At 39.8% G+C, this 22,448-nt stretch overlaps 2 protein-coding genes across 9 annotated transcripts; one reads left to right on the forward strand and one right to left on the reverse strand.

The window, feature by feature from the left end:
* The first annotated feature begins 993 nt into the window (after nucleotides 1-993).
* git2a (G protein-coupled receptor kinase interacting ArfGAP 2a) lies at nucleotides 994-17,196 on the forward strand. Of its 8 annotated transcripts, XM_042420255.1 has the most exons (21): nucleotides 994-1,401; nucleotides 5,169-5,302; nucleotides 5,618-5,730; nucleotides 5,888-5,993; nucleotides 6,091-6,177; nucleotides 6,282-6,412; nucleotides 6,525-6,619; nucleotides 6,921-6,966; nucleotides 7,334-7,339; nucleotides 7,425-7,476; nucleotides 7,569-7,641; nucleotides 7,775-7,872; nucleotides 8,531-8,642; nucleotides 8,752-8,894; nucleotides 9,005-9,154; nucleotides 11,160-11,408; nucleotides 12,323-12,412; nucleotides 14,048-14,130; nucleotides 14,317-14,508; nucleotides 15,534-15,597; nucleotides 15,874-17,196. In XM_042420255.1, exons 1-21 carry the CDS (start codon nucleotides 1,350-1,352, stop codon nucleotides 16,084-16,086), a joined length of 2,289 nt encoding a protein of 762 aa, XP_042276189.1. In that variant the 5' UTR covers nucleotides 994-1,349; the 3' UTR covers nucleotides 16,087-17,196. The 8 variants fall into 8 exon arrangements, with proteins under 8 accessions (XP_042276189.1, XP_042276191.1, XP_042276192.1 ...); XM_042420257.1 differs by lacking the exon at nucleotides 7,334-7,339 and having other exon boundaries at nucleotides 7,428-7,476; XM_042420258.1 differs by lacking the exons at nucleotides 15,534-15,597; nucleotides 15,874-17,196 and adding an exon at nucleotides 14,770-15,099.
* A 52-nt stretch (nucleotides 17,197-17,248) lies between these two features.
* LOC121903337 (trichoplein, keratin filament binding) lies at nucleotides 17,249-22,404 on the reverse strand. The gene is made up of 13 exons (XM_042420265.1): nucleotides 22,280-22,404; nucleotides 21,772-21,966; nucleotides 20,149-20,359; nucleotides 19,998-20,054; nucleotides 19,587-19,655; nucleotides 19,125-19,298; nucleotides 18,922-19,034; nucleotides 18,761-18,827; nucleotides 18,492-18,664; nucleotides 18,322-18,403; nucleotides 18,049-18,234; nucleotides 17,709-17,852; nucleotides 17,249-17,614 (listed from the first exon to the last, which is right to left on the reverse strand). Exons 2-13 carry the CDS (start codon nucleotides 21,960-21,962, stop codon nucleotides 17,582-17,584), a joined length of 1,500 nt encoding a protein of 499 aa, XP_042276199.1. The 5' UTR covers nucleotides 21,963-21,966; nucleotides 22,280-22,404; the 3' UTR covers nucleotides 17,249-17,581.
* Nucleotides 22,405-22,448: the final 44 nt, after the last annotated feature.

The following is a 22,448-nucleotide window of genomic DNA, read 5'->3' on the forward strand; positions in this document are numbered from 1 at the left end:
CAAGATTTGATTATAATTTCGATTTAGACTGATGAAACGGAATGTGTAAGGATAAATAAAGTTTCATTAAAAAAAAACATCTTAAATACATAGTTCCTTTGCCCTCATTTTGGTCTACCAGTGTATATCCTCCAACCTTACAACACTCTCCATCAGAACTACTGTATTGTATTAAGATTTGATTATTAACTGTAGCTTTAAGAATCAGAGTCATGCAACGACTGAGATCTGAGCGTATGAGGCAAGGAGGTGTTATTTTTAAGCAGCTGGGGAGAAAAATATCTCCTGTCAGACCTAAATCAGGGCATAACTTTACTGTAATAGGTCCCAGTTGCCACTGGGAATGCTGTTGCACCATGAAGAGCTGCCAGCAAAAAAAAACTCGTCTCAAGATTTGTGGATATCGATAACAAATTAGATTTTTGTAAAATAAATAAATAAATAAATAAATAAATAAATGAAGAAGACACAACTAAACATCTATTTTATGAATATCAGTATACGTCAGGGTTCTGTGAAAAAAAGAGGATTATTTTGATTCAATAAGCCGGAAGCCAAGGATTTAATATTATACTATGAATAACAAACAACCGGAAATTCAACGGACTGTCAATTTACTAATTTTACCGGGAAACTCTCACATCCATAAGTCCGAGTTCTCCTTTGAACTTTTCATGATTGCATTTAGAAAGTATTTTCAGTCTTTATTATACAACTTATGAACAATGAGAAATGTGCACATACAGTTAGTATGCTCCAAGACATTTCTTTTTTTAAAGAAATCTGAGTTTATTGCATACCTTTTTCTGTCAAGTTACTTTTCTATTTATTTATTTTATTATTATATTATTATTTACAATATTGACTGTATCAACAAACTGTAAGTGAAGTCTTTGTCTTTTGATGTTATCTTTATTTCATTATGATGTCTAATTGTTTTGTTATTGTATTAATGTCACACATGTTGTGCATGACGCTTTTTATAAATAAAGTGTCGGGGGAGAGAGAGAAAAAAAACAGCAGTGTGTGAAGCTGCTGTCTGCAGTCTACTGCCTGCCACAGACTGAAGAGTGAACTCCTGATCGGACACAGCGACAGTTACTCTGCTGCTGAGTCAGTTAACTTACCGGCAGCACCGTACATTTACTTACTGTCAGCTCACATTATAATGCTTATAACGGAAAACCGAGCTGAGCCGTTAAATGAAGAAGCGGGTCGTTGTTTGGATTGCTTTTAATTAGCTAGCTGTAGCTAACGCGGAAGGCAGGCATCCCCACGAGTAACCAATGATTAGCTCAACGGACATAACACTGAGCTCGTTTTAGACGGCATTTCCTCCTGGGTGAAGGATGTCTAAACGCCTTAGAAACGCTGAAGTCTGCGCTGATTGCAGTGTCCCAGGTAAGCAAACCAGTCTGCACTGTGTGACTAACACAACAGCTAGCTGGTAGCTGTGTTATTATCCACTGACGTTTGGTCCCTTCAGGGCTCACTCTTCTGGTGTAAATCAGGACTATCAGCGCTGCTTTCTGCTTCACAGTGAGTCAGATATGCAGTGTACTGTTGTTTTCAGCAGGGCAGGTATCTAATGTTACAGCTCCAGGGGTGAGGATGCAATCAGACCTGGAGCAGCTGTCTTTTTTTATTTTTTTAAACTGTTTCCGTCTTGTGGTTTTTCCTTTAAATAATCAGGCAGGCATTTAGGATGTGTGACATTATACAACAGTTGTTATGCTACATGTGAAATTACCCCTGCCGTGCAGAAGTTTCCACCAATTTTTTTTAATTCATAGATCAGCAGGAAGCTGGTTTGTTGTGTGTGTGTGCAAATATCAAGTTGTCTTCTGTCGTTTCTGTCAAGTACAAGTTGACTGCATCATTTATAAAAAGACAGTGGGTGGTTACAGTGGTCTCCTAACATGATAGTTTATGAGGTTTATCCCATTAAACTCACTGTTGATGAGGAATTACTGAATGAATGGACACATAAGGTATGTTACTAATTATAAATTAAATAAACAATTCTTTTTACAAATTTAAAAGATTGCAAAAAATATACATTTTTACATCCTAAAACCAAACCTAATAGTATTTTTGTTAGATTGAACCAGTCTAGGGCTGCAACTAACAGATATTCTCATCAACAATTAATATGTCGATTAGTTTCTCAATTATTGAATTAGTTGTTTGGTCTATAAAATATCAGAAAATGGTGAAAAATATCGATCACTGTTTCACAAAGCCCAAGATGCGTCCTAAAATGTGTTTTGTTCCGACCAACAGTCCATCAGCTTACTATCACAGAGGACTGAAGAAACCAGGAAATATTCAACTTTTAAGAGGCTGGAACATCTGTTGATTAATTTTCTTTCAACTGACTAATTGATTGATTGACTAATCGTTATGGCCTTAAACCAGTTGCTTTACTCTGGTATCTGTAATGTGAGGTAGCAAATGAAATAGTAAAGACTACTTAATGCTGGGTTTGTTACACGCCATCAGAGCAATATCATTATTTTCTTATAAAAGATTTGTGTCTTCTAACTAATATTAGGAATGAAAGAAAAGCGAAGTTAAGCTTTACAATCAAATGTTTCTCTGAAAACTGAACTGAACTGTTTGTGTGTGTGTGAGAGAGGAACTTTCAGAAGTCCCATTTAGATAGAAATGACGTGATGTTTTTCAGCAAGCACAGGAAGCAAAACAGGATGCTCTATGAATTGACTGCATGCTTTCAATGCAGAAGTTTTTTTTTCTATTGTGGTGCCACAGTGTATTGTTAGTGTAATATACTGTACCTGAAGAACATGTACTTTTCCTTTTTAGAAAATATAAAGGAACTTGTGCACTGTTTACTTGTCTTTCGCACAATATAAGATCATCAAGGAATAAAGAGAAACAATAACAAGCCTGCTAAATATTAAGTATCCCTCCTGTTTCAGCTCTATTTTGTCTCTCATCATGTCATTCAGATGAAACTCCTCATGTCTCCACAGCAGCTGGCCTGACTTGCCCTTCCATACCACTGTTACCAGTTGTTGGGTGTGAATATTTTTAGAGTTTCAAGATCTGGTATTAAATTTAGCAGCACTTGTTGAGGAAAGAGTAAAAGAGGCATGCCAGCCCTCAGGTCTCGGTGGAGAGTAAGTTAGGAGGAGACTCTAAAAACCGGGGACCAGGTGCCAGAATCTGACCGGCAACCCCTGCAGCTGTTCCTTCTGTACCTCAGCTGCTGCTGAGACACTTGCGGTCCTCGCTGTCTGTCCTGTCGCCGTGCCAGCCGCCCAATCTGCTTAACAGTTTATTGGCTATCGGATGGTCGTATGAATTTATAGTATTTTTGGTCCTGAAATGTTTGCTGTCAGAAGAGCGTCCCTATACACAGACAGCAGAGCTCTGACATTTGAATTAGAGGAAGTGTGTTAAGCAGGTCAAGGTTAAATAAACACATTTATTTTGGTTACAGCGTATACTGTAGCTTACATTTACACTCTGTCTCAGTTTCTAACAACATGTATTACCTCGGTGTGCAGCGCAAAATTTCCTGATGGTATTTGTCTTGTTATTTTTTCAGTGTTTGAAAGAGGAAGCTGCTTTATTACTCAACGATAAGGTTGAGGTGCTTCAACCTACAACTGCTAGTCTTCACTTCCCTTTTTACACAATGGGTGACTCCACATGAATCCGGGGTGAATAAGACCTTGCTACCTTCCTACAGGGTTAAGGCTTATTTCTTTTTCTTTCTTTCTCTCTTCTAGTTATATCACACTGCATGTGGTTTAAAAGCCTCCTCCGGGCATGTTGTGATAATACAAGGTTTAATAAAGTTGACTTTTGTGGTCCATAATAGTTTTTCCCAATGTCTGTTCGTGTTATGTTAGTGTAAATAATGTTTCCAGTGGTCTGAGGTCTGAGCTTGGCACTGAAGACACAGAGACTTTCAAAGATATAACTGGCATCCTTCTATATTTTCCTTACTGTCAAAAAGATAATAATGAAAAGACCAACTATTTTGTTGGTCTGTCTCTTAATACTTTCTAAATACCTACTTTTTCAATACTTTTCCAAGCCCATTCGACCCCCATGAACATGTAAAACTTGGTCAAAAATATAGAATTTCTTTTTTTAATAAAGGATCAGTTATTTCCTGAAGAAGCAGGTCACAGCAGTTTTTATCAAAAGTTACTCAAACAGCTGTCAATCGGCAGAAAATGAATCAACTATTTTGTGATTGAATAATCATTTTAGTCCATTTTTAAGCAATTAATTAAGAAATATCTGCTTCTCGAATATGAGGATTTAATGCTTTTATGTGTCATACATGATAGTAAAATGAATATCTTTTGATTTTGGACTGTTGATTAGACAAAACAAGACATTTGAAGATGTCACTATGAGCTCCCTGACGTTATAATGGGCATTTTTCACTATTTTCATGAGATTTTATAGACAAAACAATTAGTCAGTTCACTGAGAAAATATTCGGCAGATGAATCAATACTATAAATTATTATTAGTTGCAGACCTAGAGGAAATAGTGCATCTGTTAGGGACTATTCTCAGCCAAGGATCAATACACATTTGGTGCTCTAGTGAGTATTTCGGGCAGCAGGACGGTGAACGCAAGTGGGATTGACTCAAAATTAACTACAGTGGCCAAGTTCATTGCCAAGAAATAAAATGTCACCCAGTGCAATATTGTGGCTCACTGATGTGTAACACTGGAGATCTATGGTACCGAGACACTATATCAGGCTGTGGCTACACAGACAAAACTTATAATTAGGATCGATTCGTTGCTGGTGTCGGTCTTTTCACAGGATTTGTTGACAATAACAAAAATGTAAAGTATTGCAAGCCTTATTCTTTAAATAGTTGTCTGCGATATTTAGTTTTTGGGTGTGCAGCTGAGAAAAAGGAGAAGTCGGATATCAAGACCAACACATCAGTGATTTGTTACTGTATGTGAAGAGAGGAAAAGCTGTATACAACATATATAAATCACACCTGTGAGAGCCAGGTGATGCAATATTGTCCTTTCAACTATCTCTGACTCACACCTTAGATTAGTTGTACCTTATAAAAAAACAGGAACACTGATTTGGTGTGATTCAACCGTGAGGTCACTGCAAGTGTCATGATTTTGTCTGTTATCTCCCCCGTCACAGAGCCTCGCTGGGCCTCGGTGAACAGGGGTGTGTTGATTTGTGACGAGTGCTGCAGTGTTCATCGAAGTCTGGGCAGACACAGCTCCCAAGTCCGCCACCTGACGCACACACCATGGCCTCTTACGCAGCTACAGGTAATAACCCCACACAGGGAAAATATCCTCCTGTTTTAAAGCTACATTTCTTTCTCTATGTTTTCTACTTTGTCGTCATTTTGCGTGGTTTATGAGCCAAACTTCATATGACAAAATGCTTTCAGCAGACCCGTGTCTTTGCTCAAGATAAATCGGATGATAAAAGTTGTACATCAGATCTCTCCTGAGGTGTTTTGATTTTGTCCAAATATAGGAAGTGTTTGTTCAGTAAGGGAATTGTTAACAGCGAGTCAGCATTCTACTGTCTGAATCAATGGGACACATTTAACAAGTTTCTTTTTCATTTCCCCCTAGATGGTGCAGACATTATACAGCAATGGTGCAAATTCAATATGGGAGCACTCCCTCCTGGACCCTGCATCTGTGATGAGTGGGAAACGCAAGGCCAACCCTCAGGACAAATTGCAGTAAGTTCATTATTGTTTTTCATTTTCTTTCCCACTACATGTTCATTTCCTGACCAATAAACTGATTTTGTGTTAATTTGTGCCACTGGCTCACGCACTGCCTCTCTCTCTCTCTCTCTGTGTCTTTGCATCTCTGTGATTCATGTTAACATCAAAGCCCAAACAAATCAGAATTTATAAGAGCCAAATATCAAATGCTGGCATTTGTCCATCGCATGCCTTGTCGGGACGACGACAGCTTGACAGCCAAGGATTTAAGCAAGGTGAGGAGGAAAAAGTGCTCATTGTGACATGTTTGGTGCGTTAATTTGTTGTAAATATTAAGCTCATAGGTTGTTTCTTTCTTTTTTTTTTCTCCAGCAACTTCACTCAAGTGTACGCACCGGGAATCTTGAGACTTGCTTGAGGTTGCTGTCTCTGGGAGCACAAGCTAATTTCTTTCACCCTGTAAGATTCCCTCTTTTTTATATAAAAAAACCTCCATTTTCATCTTTGGATTTTTTTTGGCTTTTCTCTGGATTGTCGGTCTTACATTTTTGCCTCGCCTCTAGGAAAAAGGAAACACTCCCTTGCATGTAGCTGCAAAGGCAGGACAAGTATCACAGGCTGAACTATTAACTGTTTATGGGGCAGATCCTGGAGCCCCTGACAGCAATGGCAAAACTCCCATTGACTATGCAAGGTTAGCTACATGATTATTTTCAATCATGTTTTATCATTCTAGCACAAAATGTTATTGCCCTGTAATTTCACCTTTTAATGTGTTAATTAGTACTTTTAATGTGTTTTCACAGGGAAGCTGGCCATCATGACCTGGCAGACAGACTGGTGGAGATTCAGTATGAACTAACTGATCGACTGGCGTTCTACCTGTGTGGGAGAAAGCCAGGTACACAATGAGAGTGTGTAAAAAAAACAAAGGATACATGCATGTCATTTTTCTACCTGTTTGGAGTGAAAGATAGTTTTGACTAGTTACACTTGTCTGTGACTGGCAAGTGACCTGATACCTGATTATAAATTTGACCGACGTTGCAGATTAAAATAATTGTACGATATTTAATTTACTCTGTGAACACTTATTATACTCTACACTATATCTAGATGATGTCTAATAGAAAGTGTTGACATTTCCCATAAGTATTGATGATGTTGTCAGTCATCCAGAACATTCTTGTACTTCCTTTCAGATCATAAAAACGGCCAGCACTTCATTGTTCCACAAATGGCCGACAGGTAAGAGAGCATAAACTGAAAGTCAACGTGTTGTAAGTGATCAGTGTTTGAACGAGTGTGTCTGAGTGAATGGGTTCAACTTGAATCGAGCCAACAGAGTGAGTGCAGTGGGGCAGTTGTTTGTGATTGTATTTTTGCTTTGAGGCCTGTTCTGACACGCTGTCGAGCCCGCTGCAGCATCTAATATCTGTTAGAGGAAACAGACCCAGCGAAATAGTTCACATACCCAACAGCTCTGTAATTGCTGCTGATAATTAAAATATTTCAAACAGCTCTAACTGTTAGAGCAGAACAATTTCTGTGGTTTTTCAGTTTAAACAATATATTTGATCTCTTTTTTTTTTATTGCTCTCTATTGATGGATAAGGAACATGTAAGTATTGATCTCAGTGAAATGGGCATTAATGTGGACCAAATATTTCAGCAGCATGTTAATGAGAGTTATTTTCTGTTTGTAGCAGTTTAGATTTATCAGAACTGGCCAAGGCAGCAAAGAAGAAGCTGCAGTCTGTAAGTATTTGATGTTAGATTTCAACTGTACTGAGCTTCTTCTAAACCCTGAATTAAGTCTGACTGGGTTTTATTTCCTAACCTTCACACAGCTCAGTAATCATTTATTCGAGGAGCTCGCCATGGATGTGTATGATGAGGTGGATCGACGAGAGACGGATGCGGGTAAATGTTTTTTTTTGTGCCATCTTATACCGACACTGATCCTTTAAAAATACCAGTGGTGATGTTGTTGTTGTGCTAACTTAACACCTCTGAACTGCACAACACTGATGTCATGTTTTCCTGTTATTTGTAGTGTGGTTAGCTACACAGAATCACAGCACTCTGGTGACGGAGACGACTGTGGTGCCTTTCCTCCCTGTGAATCCAGAATATTCATCAACACGAAACCAGGCAAGTTAGCTTCACAGAACTCCCATTCTAACGACTTAAGGCCCCTTCACACTGTGTGATTTTTGGGCTGTCTGAGATCAAAGTTTACATTCGTGAGAGATACGTGGTGAAATCTGTGCTCCTCAATCCAAATCAGTGCTCCAACAAAACAAAGAAAACAAATTCTCACAATGTGACTGTTGCTACGACCCACGTCTACAAATAAACCAATCAGAATACAACATGAAATGACACAGAGTAAACCTGCTGGCATGATATTTTTTTAAATGTAGTTCTTGAATAAAGTTTAGGGGGAAAACCCACTCATTCATAGCACACAAAGACCAAAACAATAGAAGTGAAATGAAAAAGAAGCTTGTTTGACTTTGCCGCATTTTCAAAACATCAGAGTGGCGCAGATGGATGACGCGGGCTGATAACGTGCTTCTGCTTTCATTTACTTTTTTCCTACTTACATCACAGCGTTACAATTCAGCACACATTCAGTGCACAGTCTGACAGCCTGTTACTAAGATTTTATTATAAACATCTCGTTACATGCCATAAACGTACACAATCGTTGTCACGCGGTCTAAAGGCGCCTTTATTTCCTTCTGCATATTCACTTTGAAGTTAGATTCAGTACTGATGAGGTGTTTTTTTTTTTTTCTTCATTTAGGGACGCCAGAAACTTGCAAGATTCAATGCACACGAATTTGCAACTCTTGTGATCGACATACTAAGTGATGCTAAGCGCAGACAACAAGGGAATTCAGTAGCTAGTCCCAAAGGTCAGTAACTAACTGTTCCCTTATTCCAAGATCTTACTGACACTGAACATTTCCTCTTTGTAAGTGTATCACAGGTAAAAGTATTCCACTCTGTGTCCCTCGATTCCAGACAATGTTGAACTTATCCTGAAAAGTGTGGCTGTCAGGCATTGTAGTGACAGTCAGGACAACGACCAGCCGGACTATGATAGCGTGGCGTCCGATGAGGATACAGATCAAGAGCTCCCCTCTAGCAAAGGAGATAGGACCAAGGTAACATGGCATCGCTTTCACAAATTAAAACCCAGATCAACAAACAAATTCATTGATAATAACGTCTTCTGCAGGTTCGCTTAAGTTCCTTTAACTGCTCTCTCCAACAGAGTCTGGACTCTGACCTCTCCGACAACCCCATCACTATGCAAGAGTACTTGGATGTGAAGAATGCGCTCACTGCCTCTGAAGCCAAGATCCAGCACCTCATGAAAGCCAACAACAACTTGAGCGATGAGCTGAGGCTGATGCAGAAAAAGGTATCCACCGCGGTCCAACAATAAGATCACTAACACCGGGGGGCCGGACTGAGGGGGGGCCACAGCGGTCAGCAGAGCCTCTTCTCCTGCCCAGTGTGATCGCTCCTTTGGTGTGGAGGCCCAACCTGTGGCTTGTAATGAGGGCCTAGCTACCTGAACATGAATACTCTGTTGCAAGATAAGGCTGCTGTGACACCCTGCTGGTCCACCCTCTGTTTTGGTCAGCATGTTCAGTTTTAAAGCTTGAATGTAAGCTGGAGATTTTTTTTTTTTTTTCTGGATTTGAGAAGAAGAAATGCACCCTTGCCTCATTTCATAACAAAAACAGTTTAGTCCCCCTTTTTGTGTGATAATTAAAAGTAAAGGCTATACTGTCTAATGTTACTAACAAGCATGGTTTAAGAAAATGCATGAAGTAATTGACAGTGTTTTTTTTGTTGTTTTTTTTTAAAATCCCTTTTATAGTAGATAATGACTAACTTAAATTGTATGTGTGTGCCTTGCTTCATCACATATACTGTGCACTCATTGCAATGAATGTTTTTGGATGTTTAGTACATGTGGATTTATTGTTTGATATGTTTTCTAAGTGGTCACGTTTCATAGAAAGTTAGTATCTTCCTCAGTTCAGTCATTTCACTAAACCCCAACTATTTCAAAAATGATCTATTTTGCCCACAAATGTTGTGAGCACATTCATGTTGTTAAAACAAAGTAGCCAGTGAGGTTATTTTTTTTTCTTTTCATTTCTTTTCTGTTTGGCTGTTTTGGAAGAAGTATGCAGATCATTTGTTTCTCTGTTAGTTTGTGTTGCACAAGTTGCAAAGGTCAATGTGACTCTCACCTGCAGTAGACATACGGCTCTGCAGGTGTACTGTTGTAATACAGTAGATATAGATTAAGGTGTGTGTTAATATTGTAGTCATGTAAACATTGGCACTTAAAAAGACAGGCGTACACCATATTGTGAATAGTTTTCTTTCATTTTTAGAAGCACGTTCCTGGACAAATCATTCAGTAACTATTATATCAAAGCAATCAGTTGGAATCAGATCTTCACCAAACATCTTCAGAGAGAACAGTTAAGTTTAGAGACTAATACACACTGCAGCTTTAGAGTTTTACCTTCCCTCTTTTCCTGAATAGTACAAAAGATTTCCAATTTTCTCTGCATTGGATGCAAGTAGTTGCATTAAGGCTCATTTTTCAAACTGTTATATCCTTGACAAAATCTCCTTGATTTTGTTCATTCTTGAATGCCTCTTATGCTGTCAATTCTTGATCTGTCTGTACTGTAGCTGCACCTTTGACTCAAACTGCACCTGTGTTGCTTAACTGTGCGACAATCTTGCTTGCTCATCACTTGCTTTGCATTGTTAAGCTTAGAGAAAATCACTCCCAAAGCAAAATTTCAGTCATTCCTGTGATCTTAATAGATGTCATCAAGAAACAGTCTGGAGCTGTTCCACTAACAATAATAATACATTCAATTTTAAGCACCTTTCTCGTAACCCAAGGACACTTTACACACACACACACACACACACAAGATAATGAAAAGCTTGGTAGAAAACAAGATGATCGTTCATGTTTTTAGCCACTAATACTTGATGAAATATTTCTCTGGAGCTCAAACAAGCATTCAATAGGCTTTATAATTAATTGTTATTGAAGCAGCTTCAAGTTTTGTATATTGGTGACACATTCAAATATTGACTGAACTTTCTATATCATGGGAATAACAAAAAAATCAAAGTGTAGGTTTTCGATTTTTATACGACATCTACAAAGATGTTTTCTTTCTGCCAATGTAAAGCCTTGGCAGAATGAAACGACTGTTACAATGCCAACTATAGCAGACTGTCAAAATATGATGAAAATATTCAGAGGAATCATGGGATAAAATCTGAAATTGTATGCTGTAAAGATACAACAGATGAAAACAGGGGAAGAAGCTTGCTTTGCTGAGAGCACCTCTTAGTGTATTGCTGACCGTCTCTTCCAGCTGCAATCTCTGCAAAGCGAGAACACCTCTCTCAGGCGGCACGTCCCAACCAATATCTATCAGATCCCCAGCGGTTCAGACTACCCTGACCCCTCCAGCCCCTCAGCCTTGAAACGCCGGCAGTCTGCGCGGGCCAGTCGGCCCATGTCTATGTATGAGACCGGCTCAGGCCTGAAGCCCTATCTCCCTAAAGGGGAAACTCCCTACCCAGAGGAGGGTATCCCCACCCTGCAACCCTTCCCACCTCATGTAAGTAAGCCCTTTTCCCTGCGTTCCTTTGCCATTTCCTCTCCACTGCCCTGTTTCCACAACTTTCCCCTCATGTCTTCACCCTGTCTGCACACCTGTCTCTCTGCCTTTTTTTTATGTTTTTCCCTAGTCATTTGCTATTTGGTAGTTTTCTTCTGCAAAGACAGAGTCATCAAAAAGCACAAAAACTATTTATACACATCCAGTCACATCCCATCTTGTCTAGTTCTGATACATTTTCAAGACCATTGTCTGCATACATCTGTTGTTTAAAGGCGTGCTGCTTGTTTGTCAGACAAAACTTAGTTGTACGTGCAAGGAGATGCTGTTATTATGATATATTTTGAAGGTTTGTACTGTGTTTTTATGTTGATGAAGCATTAAAACTACCATACAAATACTCTGTGTTTTGTACTGCATGACGAACTCACAAGCTTATTTTCTCATCTGTTTGGATTCTCTCTTTGGTTCAAATGATTGAAAAGACACTTCTGCAGTTAGATTCAAGCCTGTAAATATAAACAGTGTTTTCTGGTACTTTTTTCTCAATGGATTAACTCCCAGGCTCTTCAGTCATATTTTTTCCAGGACACTGCGCAAAAAGGAAATGGTTAGGAGCTCGGGGAATATATGTAGGAGGATGATCTGTAAAAACAACTGAGCTTTTGTAATTTGTCTACATAGCATTGATTTTACTAACCCTTCTAAAATAATAGAATTATTGGATCCTGATATATAATTGTTATTGCACAGATTTAGATTCCATAAAGCTCCAGTATGCTTCAGTGATTTTAAGTAGCTTCAAGAGACTTGATCCCAAGGACATGACATTATCTAATCTCATTTATTTTTTGAGTTTTTTCTTAATTTAAGAAGTCTGTCTCCTTAAAATGTGATTTGAACCCTGTCTTTAGACGGAAAGGGGCGCTTTTGTGACCACCTCTTCATCCCTCCCCTCATTTCCATCCACCCTGTCTTGGTCGAAGGACGAAAGTATTCAAAAGGTTAAGTACATCCTCACTCGGTCCACACCTTGTGGGACGCAGCAAATCCACTGGGAGCCTTTAACTTCCTCTTCCTCCTCAATCACCTTCCTTTCTCTCCCGTATGCTGTTCCCTATCTGCCCCCCCGCTGCATGAGCCATCCCTTCACCGGCTGCCCTCACCACCAGATACCCGCCTTCATCAGCATCATCCTCATTGCGCAGCTGAACAAATGGAATTGTGTGGGTTTTGCAAATGCAAAAACCTCTGCCTGAACACTCAACACTGAGCAGAAAGTTGCGCTTGTGATGCGGCACATGCTAATTTTAATGCTTTCTTTCTTTCTTTGCCCAAGAACTCTGTGTTGCAGATGATGTTTAGAAAGTTTGATTGTACAAAGATTGTAAGTGTTAAAGGTTTGTTTCATTTTTATAAACCAGCTGTCTGTAAAAAAGAAGGGGTACTACTTTAAACTATAATTCAAAATGTCTATGTGTATTTTATACCTCTCTAGCTTTTGAATGTATCATGATTTACTCCTGAAATTGAATCTTTATAAAGAGAAATCCTTTTTGCTCTAACAAACGCTTGGCCATTTTGCACAATGAACTTCCAACAGCATGCTCTCACTTCCTCCAGTAACACCCTAAACGCTGTGGTGATCCAGGAGTTGTTTTACAGTCTAAAGAGATTGATCTTCTTTTAAAGCAGAACAAAGACTTATCTAAACATGTATGAGCTGATCGCATTTCCTGCCGTGGACTGTTGGAGCATTTTATACTGCACACAAGAGGGGGATTTTGTTTAAACTTTTTGACGTAGACTGAAAGGGTATGAACCTATTGTACAATAGGCCTGTGTGGCTTAAGTGTTGTCTCTGCTTCCTGTTTATAAATGTAGCTCTGAGGGTGATACTGAATCTGCAAAAAAAAAGCTCTTACTGTAAGTTACAGTCGCATCTTATATGATGGTGAGCCTCATCTCAAGTGGAGATAAGTTAGTTGTATCTTTTTAATATTTGTGTTCCATGTAATTTAAGTTTATTTATGAGGTCATCTGAACCCTGACTTTCCATCTTCACATTACGACTCTCAGGGGTCTAATTCCCTTTAGTTTGGGGAATGAGTAAAGCTGGTCTGTCATGGTTCTGATGCAATCCAAACTCATTTATGATCACGGATGTTTCTCGCCAAGTGTTACTCACTTACTTGTTCTGGCAGGTCGTAAACCTTATTGGATAAAGATGCAGATGATCCAATGTGATTTGTGCCTTAAGCAGATCAGATCAGGTTCAAGCAAGTTGGGAATTGTGATTATTTCATACCGATGTGTGTATGATGATCTGAATCCTGCATAATCTATTTTTTACTAACTGATAATCACGTTAATGGCTTCAAGTTGATTCTATGCTCTTGCTTCACAGCTCTATTGGCTTGTTTCAGAGCCATATGCATTGCTTTCACTTGTGTATTTTACAATTCTGACATTGTTGTACTGTTTGTTGCTGGCAACACTAGAAACAGAAAGGGTACAATATATGTTGAGTGAATTTGACATGCAGCAACCAGAGTGTGATTTCGCCACAGCTGTTTCTGGTTTATAGCGTTAACGACACGCCATATAATCACATTTTTTAAAAATTCTCTTCCTTCTAGGCCTCGAAGTTAGAGAAGCAGAGCAGCATGCCAGAAAGTGACTATGACAATACATTCAATGACTCTGAGATGGATGATTCAGGGTAAGAGCCTCACCCACAGTAATTGAGAAGTTAAAAACAAAAGAATACAGTCAAAAGGGTTTTTGTAAGTCAAATTATGTGCTGTTTTGTCTTAAAAGCAAGAAGCAGGAGTTTTTGGTTTTTGGCAGTAAACGTCTCTTCTTCTCCTTCTCCTTCTTCTTCTTCTTCTGAATTTCCCCCCTGCAGTTTGTGCAGGAGGGGGAGGCTGAGGAGCAGTGGCTGGCTGGGGGAGGGTACCTCTATCCCTGAGCTGGATGATCTGGAAATGGAATCAGACCCCTCGCTTCCCAGCACTGAGGACGTCATCCGCAAAACTGAGCAGATCACCAAGAATATCCAAGAGCTTCTGCGAGCTGCTCAGGACAACAAACATGACAGGTCAGAATTATGAGACGAGAATCCCCCTTTATTAGTTTAGGATTTTTATAAAACTTTCATTTCCTTGCTTCCATTTTAAACCTTTAGTTCCTCTTACATTCATCATTATTCTGCTATTTTCAGTTGCGTTTATCTCCTATCGTTTCCCCTTTTTGTCTGTTTTCATCACTCTTCTCCCTCATTCTACTTCCACTCTGCTCCGGTGTTATGTCGTTGTTGTTTTGGTGTTGCGGCGTCCTCGTCACTCACTTGTGTGAGCAGACCGTGTGAGCGTGAAGGTGTGCGCCGGCTCAGGCACAGCCTGGGATGTTTCAGCACTCTGGTGCCCTGGGCTGAGAAGGCCCCAACTCCCCTTCAGCCGCTCAGCCTCCGGTCCCCTGACCCCACCTCCTGGTACTCTGGCCTCTGTCCCTGCCTCCCAGGCACAGTTTTATTTTCCTCTCCCTCACACAGTTTCTGACTAACCTTTTTTCTTCTCTTTACCTACTAATAAAACTGTATCTTTTCCTTTTGATGTACCACTGAATGCCTGAATGTATTCAGTTTGGATGTATTTTCAAACACAAAATTTTTCTCTTCAAGTGCCGACTTTGAATCTGCTTCAATTATTTGATGAAAAGTGAAGTAACATCAATGCAGTGACTTGCTTTTGATATATAGCTAACAGTATATTTGATGTGAGATGTTCTTGACTGACATGTTGTGACTATTGTATAGCTATAATTTTTATATACAAAAATGTGTCAAATGTGTCAGTAAAAGGGCTTTGTACTTACAATGCTAAAATGTGTGCACTCATATGTTAAATAGCATGTTTTGAAGTGGATGTTAACTTGAAGTTGAAGATAATAATGCACGGTGTGTTGTCAATGATATGTAGTACATGATTGTGTCAATTGAATTGCATGTTTTTGGTTAAAATATAACTTTATTGCCAGTAATGAACATTTTATCTGGAATTTTGAGAGCTGTGTGAATGTGACATCAGTATGTTAAACTAATGGACACTTCTCTTCTCCTCACAGCTTCATACCCTGCTCAGAAAGAATACATGTGGCTGTAACAGAAATGGCTGCCCTCTTTCCCAAGGTGAGGAAACTGGTATTATATATACAGTATTGTGCTTCAAGTAAATTGATCAATCTATTTTTTTAATTCTGTATTTTGAGTGATTGTATTTGAGAACTAAGTGAAAAGGGGAGCGAGTACAGTAGACAAAGCCAAATCGACCATATTCAGTCCCAAGCCCGCAGAGGTCAATGTGGTGCTAAAAGATCTCCATTTAACAGCCAATCTTGACACAAATCTGCACACTTTTTTGGACACTTCCCTGCAGTAATCAGACATTTTAACCTTCCTCCGCAGAAGCCACGCTCAGAGACGGTGAGAAGCTCTCTGCGCTTGTTGACCTCCAGTGCGTACAGGCTTCAGAGTGAGTGCAGGAAGGCGGTGCCCTCAGAGGGCTGCCCGGGACCGGACATGCAGCTGGTCACCCAGCAGGTCATCCAATGTGCTTATGACATTGCCAAGGCAGCCAAGCAGCTTGTCACCATCACCACAAAGGAGAATACCAACTAACAGCAAAACCGTCAGCATCTCAGTTTTGTTCTTATATTTTTTTAAAAATGATTTTGTTGTTTTTGTATTTGTGGTATATGCATGCGTTCCTTTTTAATTTATGAATAATATAAGTATGGACAATATTTAAAGTCAACTTGGGACATAATCTGAGTGTGAAGGGAAAGACTGCAGCAGCTTTACTTAGGGATACCCGGCTGCTATAATAGCACAATTTCTCTTGATTACTCTCTAACAATTAGAGTAACTCCCTCTTACTGACAAGTAATGTTCAACCAGTTCATTGTGTAAATACCTCTCATTGAGAGAGGGAATTAAGCACAGTGAAGTAAATCCGTATGACGATGTTGGTTACTGTAATGTTGTCAGTCCAAAGCCAGACATGGTTGCTGAAAAGCCATAAACAAGTCATGAATCCACTGTCATTGAATGCTATTGCTAACACTCTTGTAGCTTAAGGAGCTTCCCCTCAATTATTGCACTGTGCAAGCATCAACAAACTGTAAGCAAACTGGCCGTTTATTTACTTCCGTTTAATGTTCAGAACTTCATTTATGCACATTTTGTAGCTCTGCAATGCTAATGTTTGTTGCATAGAAAAGCTATTTATATGGTTTGTCCCCTGTCCAAGTGTAATCCAGTCTGCAGTGCACTTATTGCAGCTATTTATGTATGCCCATTTGTCAAGTCAGTGAATGCATATAACACTTGTTCAGGGGGCCAAGTTATATTCTTCACCAGCAGCAAGTTGTCGTTGTATTAAGTTAAAAAAATATATGATTTGGTGTGTTTCTACGAGGCTCCACTCTGCACTGTATTATGCGGTCTTGTGTGCCACTGCAGTGTTGGTGATGTTACAAGATATTTAGAGCTAATAACCATATGTATGTCCATTGTGTTTTGTGCTCTGTTCCGTTGCTGCTAGTTTTGTATTTGATGTGCAACACATGGGATAGAACTCTAGACGTCTCCTGTATAACTGTGCAGCACAAGGTTCATCCTCACCAAGTGTTTCAGAGGTTATCAATGAAATCTGATCAAGGTAATGTCCCTCTCTGTACTTGAATGGAGTGCAGGGATGTATGTCATGCAGCTGTGAAGTTGCAAATCGGGAAAAAAAATAATTATTTTCTAAATAAACTTAATTTATAAGTATAACCTGTTGAAGTTTGCCAGATTTTTATTTATTATGTTTCTCTTGCCTTGACTCACAACACTGAACTGATTTGATTGGAAAAGATTTATTACATTCTACAAATTGAGGATAGAAAATATAAACTTCTTGAATAGCTAAAAAAGTGCAAAAAAAATTCCATCAGTTCTCTACATACACAGATGACTAGCATTAAATTATTAAGATGGCACATACAATGTATAATATGTGGCCTCATAACCAACATGAACACTCAGTTTCTTTATAAGGCAATAAAACTAATTACATGTATGAAAAATATACATCTCACAATTTTGTTTCGATTTCAGTCTTGCAGGCTGTTCATGTCCAGGCTGATCGAGGTCTGCTGTGAATCTGAGAGGGAGACAAGTAAATGTAAACATTCAGTATCCTGTGTCTCATCCGAGAACTCATTCACATAACGGGCAGCTTGATTTTTATCTTTTACCTTCTCCTGGTACCCTTTCTTGGCCATCCTCTGCATCTCCAGCCTAAGCTCCTCCTCCTGGATTCGGAGAGCCTCCCTTTCCTCCTCCTCTTCTTGCTCTACCCTGCGTTGCTCCTCCCACCGCTCTTGGAGCTGCTGCTCCACCTGCAGTACACACATGCAAACAACATCAGAACCATAGGGAGTGACAATTTACTCATGAGAAGTAAGCTGCTCAGTATTTCTATTGTGCCATCAGTTCTAGAGGCTCAGACTGATATCTTAAAGTTGTCAAACATTAACTTTAGTCTGTGAAAAAAAAGTGCTATGGAGATAGAGAACCACTGAAATAAATGCCAACCTGAGCATCTATCTCCTGCATCCGTGCTGTTCTGCGGCTATCCTCTTGTTCTTTCTCCCGGCGCCTGATCTCCCTCTCTGTCTCCAGCTCCTGGATCAGCTCTTCTCGTCTCTTCAGGGACTCCTCCTGAGCCTCACGGTTCTTCTGCATCTTCAGCTCTAGCTGCTGTTGTCTCCCAATAAGTACCTTTCCAAGAAGACAAATAGTTTATTTAAAAGTCATGTATATTTAATTACACTCATGAGGTTTCAATTGCATTTCCAGCAAGTTTACCTCATGCATGAGCCGCTCTCTGGCTCTCCTCTCCTTCTCCCATTGTGCTTCTCGTTTCTCCCACACGTGTTGAGCTTCTTCTCTAAAATGAGTGAAACACAGTGGTTTGTATTTTAGTAGATGAGGAGTCTCTTCTGCGGAGTGAGAGCTTACAGAAACCTGCTGCTCACCTGTGAAGGATGTCAAACTCAGCCTCCCTCTCTCTCTCTAACTGAAGCTGCTCTTCAATCACATGTTTCATCCAGGCGGCATCAGCGATCGCCCTTTCCCTTCGCGCTGTCTCTATCCTTCTGTCCTCCTGCTCTCCTTCCATCAAGGCTGCCAGGATCTTGCGGTCAGCCTCCTGGTGGGTACAGAGAGATTCAAAAGACGTCAAAACCAGAAAATATGGATTACATATAACAAACCATAACAAAAAAATCAGCAGAAGTAGACTCACTAGTTCCTCCTGCACTTGCTGGGCTCTCCTCTTCAGCTGAGCACGATATTGTCGGATCAGGAAACGCCTGGTGGAACACAAATTCAATGATCCCAGTGCCTGACAAGCATGAAGTATCATCTGACTTGTGACCAGTTATCTGCAGAAAGAGCTTCCCTTACCCCATATCAGACTTCTTTCGCCTTTCCTCCACCTTTCTCCTCTCTTCCTCTATGTTCTCCAGCTCCCACTGCTGTACCAGCAGAGCCTCTTGTTCCTTCTTTAGACGTGTCGCCTGAGATAGAAAAAAAACATAAAAATGTTTTGGTTTTTTCTTGCAGTATCACTTTTCCCAACACAACTACTATGTCCAAGATCTGAATACCTCTTCTTCCCTCAGCTTCAGTTCTTCCATCTGTTTGTGAAGTTCTTCTGCTCTCTGATGCTCCCCTTCTTTCTTTTTCTCCTCTGCTTCTTTGATCCTCTCCAGAGCTTCTTTTCGGGTCCTCTCATACTCATTTTCAAAGCGCCTTGTCTCCTCCCGCTCTATTTCTTTTTGCTGTGTGTTCAGAGAGATGGGTCACTTACATTAGGTGTCTAAACATTCTCAATTATGTACCATATTGAAGGGATTAACCTGAGTAGATTTCAGATTCAATACTGTGCTCACAGATGACAATGTTTAATGACCTTTGTGTCACTGGCTTGAGGGAGGTGATACCTGTAAATACTGGCGGACAATTTTTATAAATAAAATTGAGTGTTGTACACCAACTCACAATAAGGACCTACAGGTTAAAAGCTCTCCCGGGATGGTTTGTGCAGACAGCTGTGATGAGTTTCCTACCTGTTTCTTCTCGGATATCTGCTCTTGCCACTGGCTGACAACATGATCTTTATGTAATGCCGACTCAACCTGTGGACAGATTAAAACCAGGAGTTGTGACATAGATGAGACGAGATACCGATGAACCTGACCCCTGGCGGAAGCGATACCAGAACATTTTATTCTCTTGAGTCAATCCTGGACTCAGGTTAACAGAAAGGCATGGAATATCTGCATCACAAGCCTGATTAGTTTCCAGATCAAGTGGACGTCTTGACTATAAGTGTCCATTTTCTCTACTCATGGAGCTCTTCAGACGTACGGATAGTCACAGAACTCCTGAGGCCATTTATCACTTTGTCAACAGCCAGACTTTGTAGTAAGAGGTTTGGCAATTTGTCACTTTTGCATTAACAGTTTAAACTTAGCTACCTCTCGCAAGTCTGTGTTGTTTTTCTTCCAGTGCTCCTTCAGCAGCTCTTGTGCAAGCTAGATGTAAAAAAGAAAAAATAGCATTATCAGCATTATTCACTGAGAGCAGACAACCATGCAGGCAAATATGCAACTACTTCAGTTTAACTACCTTCTTTCTTCTCTCCTCTCTTGCTGCACGAAGTTCATCAGTTTTTTGCACCAACTGACTTGCCAAAGTGCTCCGGTCAGGGACGACTTCCTTGAGCTCTGCCTCTAATCGGTTTTGCTCCTCTTCCAGCATCGCGCGGAGTCGATTCCTGCGCTGCTCCAAACTCACTCTCTTTTCCTCCTTTAGTCTCTGTTCATGGTATGCTGACATACTGATGAAACCAACGGGAAGAGACATTTATTGGTTTACTTTGGCCTTATTGTCTGTCATTTGTATGTAGGATGATAAAACTGATGAACAGGTTGGGAGAGCATATGAGAAGATCCTACAAGATTATTTATGCATTCATGGTTGTGTTATTATTTACACACATTATATAACAGCACATTCATGTGAGGTTACACAGATTTAATATTCTGTATACCTACTATATAGCAAACAAGCAACTAAACAAGGAAAAAGCAGCAGTGACTTGAACGCTATTACTCTAGTAGTAGCATATTACTACCATAATGATATTTAAGATATTACTTAATGGAAAGATGATCAACATTTCTATTCATGGATAAACATTTAATCGATACGTATTAATGATCTTTCTTTCTTATCACAAGCCATGAGAGCAAGAAATTGGATTTATTGTGGAGATGTTAATATTTACACAATTAAAAGGCAGGAAAATAAGCCTTCTCTTTTAAATGACATGAACTGTAAATTTAAGAACTAGGCTATGTTGATGTTTGTTGATTACATGTTATTAAGTGTCTCTCACCACATTAGCTATATATGTATTTGTGAATGATAAACACTATGAAGATTATCCCTCCAATTTGAGATTTACTTGGCTACACCTACAGATTCAGTCATGTCCTGAGATTTTTGTTTTTCATAACAAAGAGCACTTGTGAGTCTGTGTTGCCCAAATAAATAGCCTAAGACTTTAGCGGGGCAATAGTTTACGAACCATTGTCTCTTTTTACATTTTTATCTTTATCACACAGAGCCCTTATACATAGGATGATAACTTACAGAGTTGAAGGAGGAGGACCGCACACAGACTTGTTTGTTTCATCAACTTCTTCTTTATTTAAACAGCATTGTGCTGAATCGAAGCCCAACATTTCAACTTCATCAGGGGCCAAACAGGAATACTGGGGTGAAAAACACTTTTTATACATTTCCAAACATCACAAGGCACCCTATAGGATAATCATATCATTTGGTAATCAAGTCATAATAATATAATAATGGTGCCATAATGTATAAAGCAATCACAGGTGGCAATGCAGGTGACACAGATGATGGTGATGTTTTGAAAATGTATAAAAAGTGGTTTTCAACCCAATATTTCTGTTTGGCCCCTGATGAAGGCATAAGATGAAACGTTGGGCTTTGATTCAGTGTGATGCTGTTTTAAAAAAGAAGTTGATGAAACCAACAAGTCTGTATGCGGTCCTCCTCCTTCAAGAATTCTAAGACTACCAGCACCAGCATAAATTGGAAACAGAAAACATCGCTAACACAATACAAAGCAATATGATGTATCTGCTTTATATGTAATGTCACAGAGACTTCTGAAGTTGTGAAATTCTGAGTTAATTGAATGAGTTAGCATGGGGTTACCTCTGCTGGTAGGATCGCCGGGAGCTCCACACAGCCTGTTTCTGACTGCGGACATTCTGCTGCTTGAAGTACTGAGCATGCAGCTCCCACTGCTGCCGCCACCGGGCCTCCTGCTCCCTCTGCCGGGCCAGCTGTCCGGCCAGCACCCGGGACCGACTGGGCACATAGGCAGAGAGGGTCGGCAGGGCCATGGACCTGAATCACAATTAACATACGTTATAACATACGTCACCCTAAATAACGTTGCTTGTTTGCTAATTAATTGATTAGTTACCTGGCCAACTTGGTCTAAATATTTGAGTGTGTGTGTGACAATGTCGCTGTCTCACACAAGACAGAGATAAGCAAGTAAATTTTGTCTTTATTGATGGTGTCGCTATGTAACATTTATCTATATGGACAATTAGCTAAGAGAGAAAACCTAAAACAATAAAAACAAAGCGCTAACATCACACATCTACCCAGCAACTGTAAGAGCTTTTATAGGTCAAATAGTACAACTTCTTGCCTTCACGGTGGTTTAGTTGATTGTCCACTCTTGATCCTTGTCTAATTCAGTCGACGTTTTTCATATCAAGGAAGAAAAGTCGTCTTTATTTAATCCCTCCGTTATCCTTAGTTACCATGGCTGTTACAGCCCCACTTCCTAGTTACTCTCACGCTACGGGATGAAGTAA

This window comes from Thunnus maccoyii, chromosome 9 (assembly GCF_910596095.1).
Source record: "Thunnus maccoyii chromosome 9, fThuMac1.1, whole genome shotgun sequence".
NCBI lineage: Eukaryota > Metazoa > Chordata > Actinopteri > Scombriformes > Scombridae > Thunnus > Thunnus maccoyii.

Excerpts from the sequence above, each read along its gene's own strand:
- git2a (XM_042420255.1), top strand. The coding sequence starts at position 1,350 with ATGTCTAAACGCCTTAGAAACGCTGAAGTCTGCGCTGATTGCAGTGTC. Across the intron at positions 6,413-6,524 it reads ACTCCCATTGACTATGCAAG|GGAAGCTGGCCATCATGACC; the intron begins GTTAGCTACATG and ends GTGTTTTCACAG. Across the intron at positions 6,620-6,920 it reads CCTGTGTGGGAGAAAGCCAG|ATCATAAAAACGGCCAGCAC; the intron begins GTACACAATGAG and ends ACTTCCTTTCAG.
- LOC121903337 (XM_042420265.1), bottom strand. The coding sequence starts at position 21,962 with ATGGCCCTGCCGACCCTCTCTGCCTATGTGCCCAGTCGGTCCCGGGTG. Across the intron at positions 18,828-18,921 it reads CGAAAGAAGTCTGATATGGG|GCGTTTCCTGATCCGACAAT; the intron begins GTAAGGGAAGCT and ends GTGTTCCACCAG. Across the intron at positions 18,235-18,321 it reads GAGAGCGGCTCATGCATGAG|GTACTTATTGGGAGACAACA; the intron begins GTAAACTTGCTG and ends CTTCTTGGAAAG.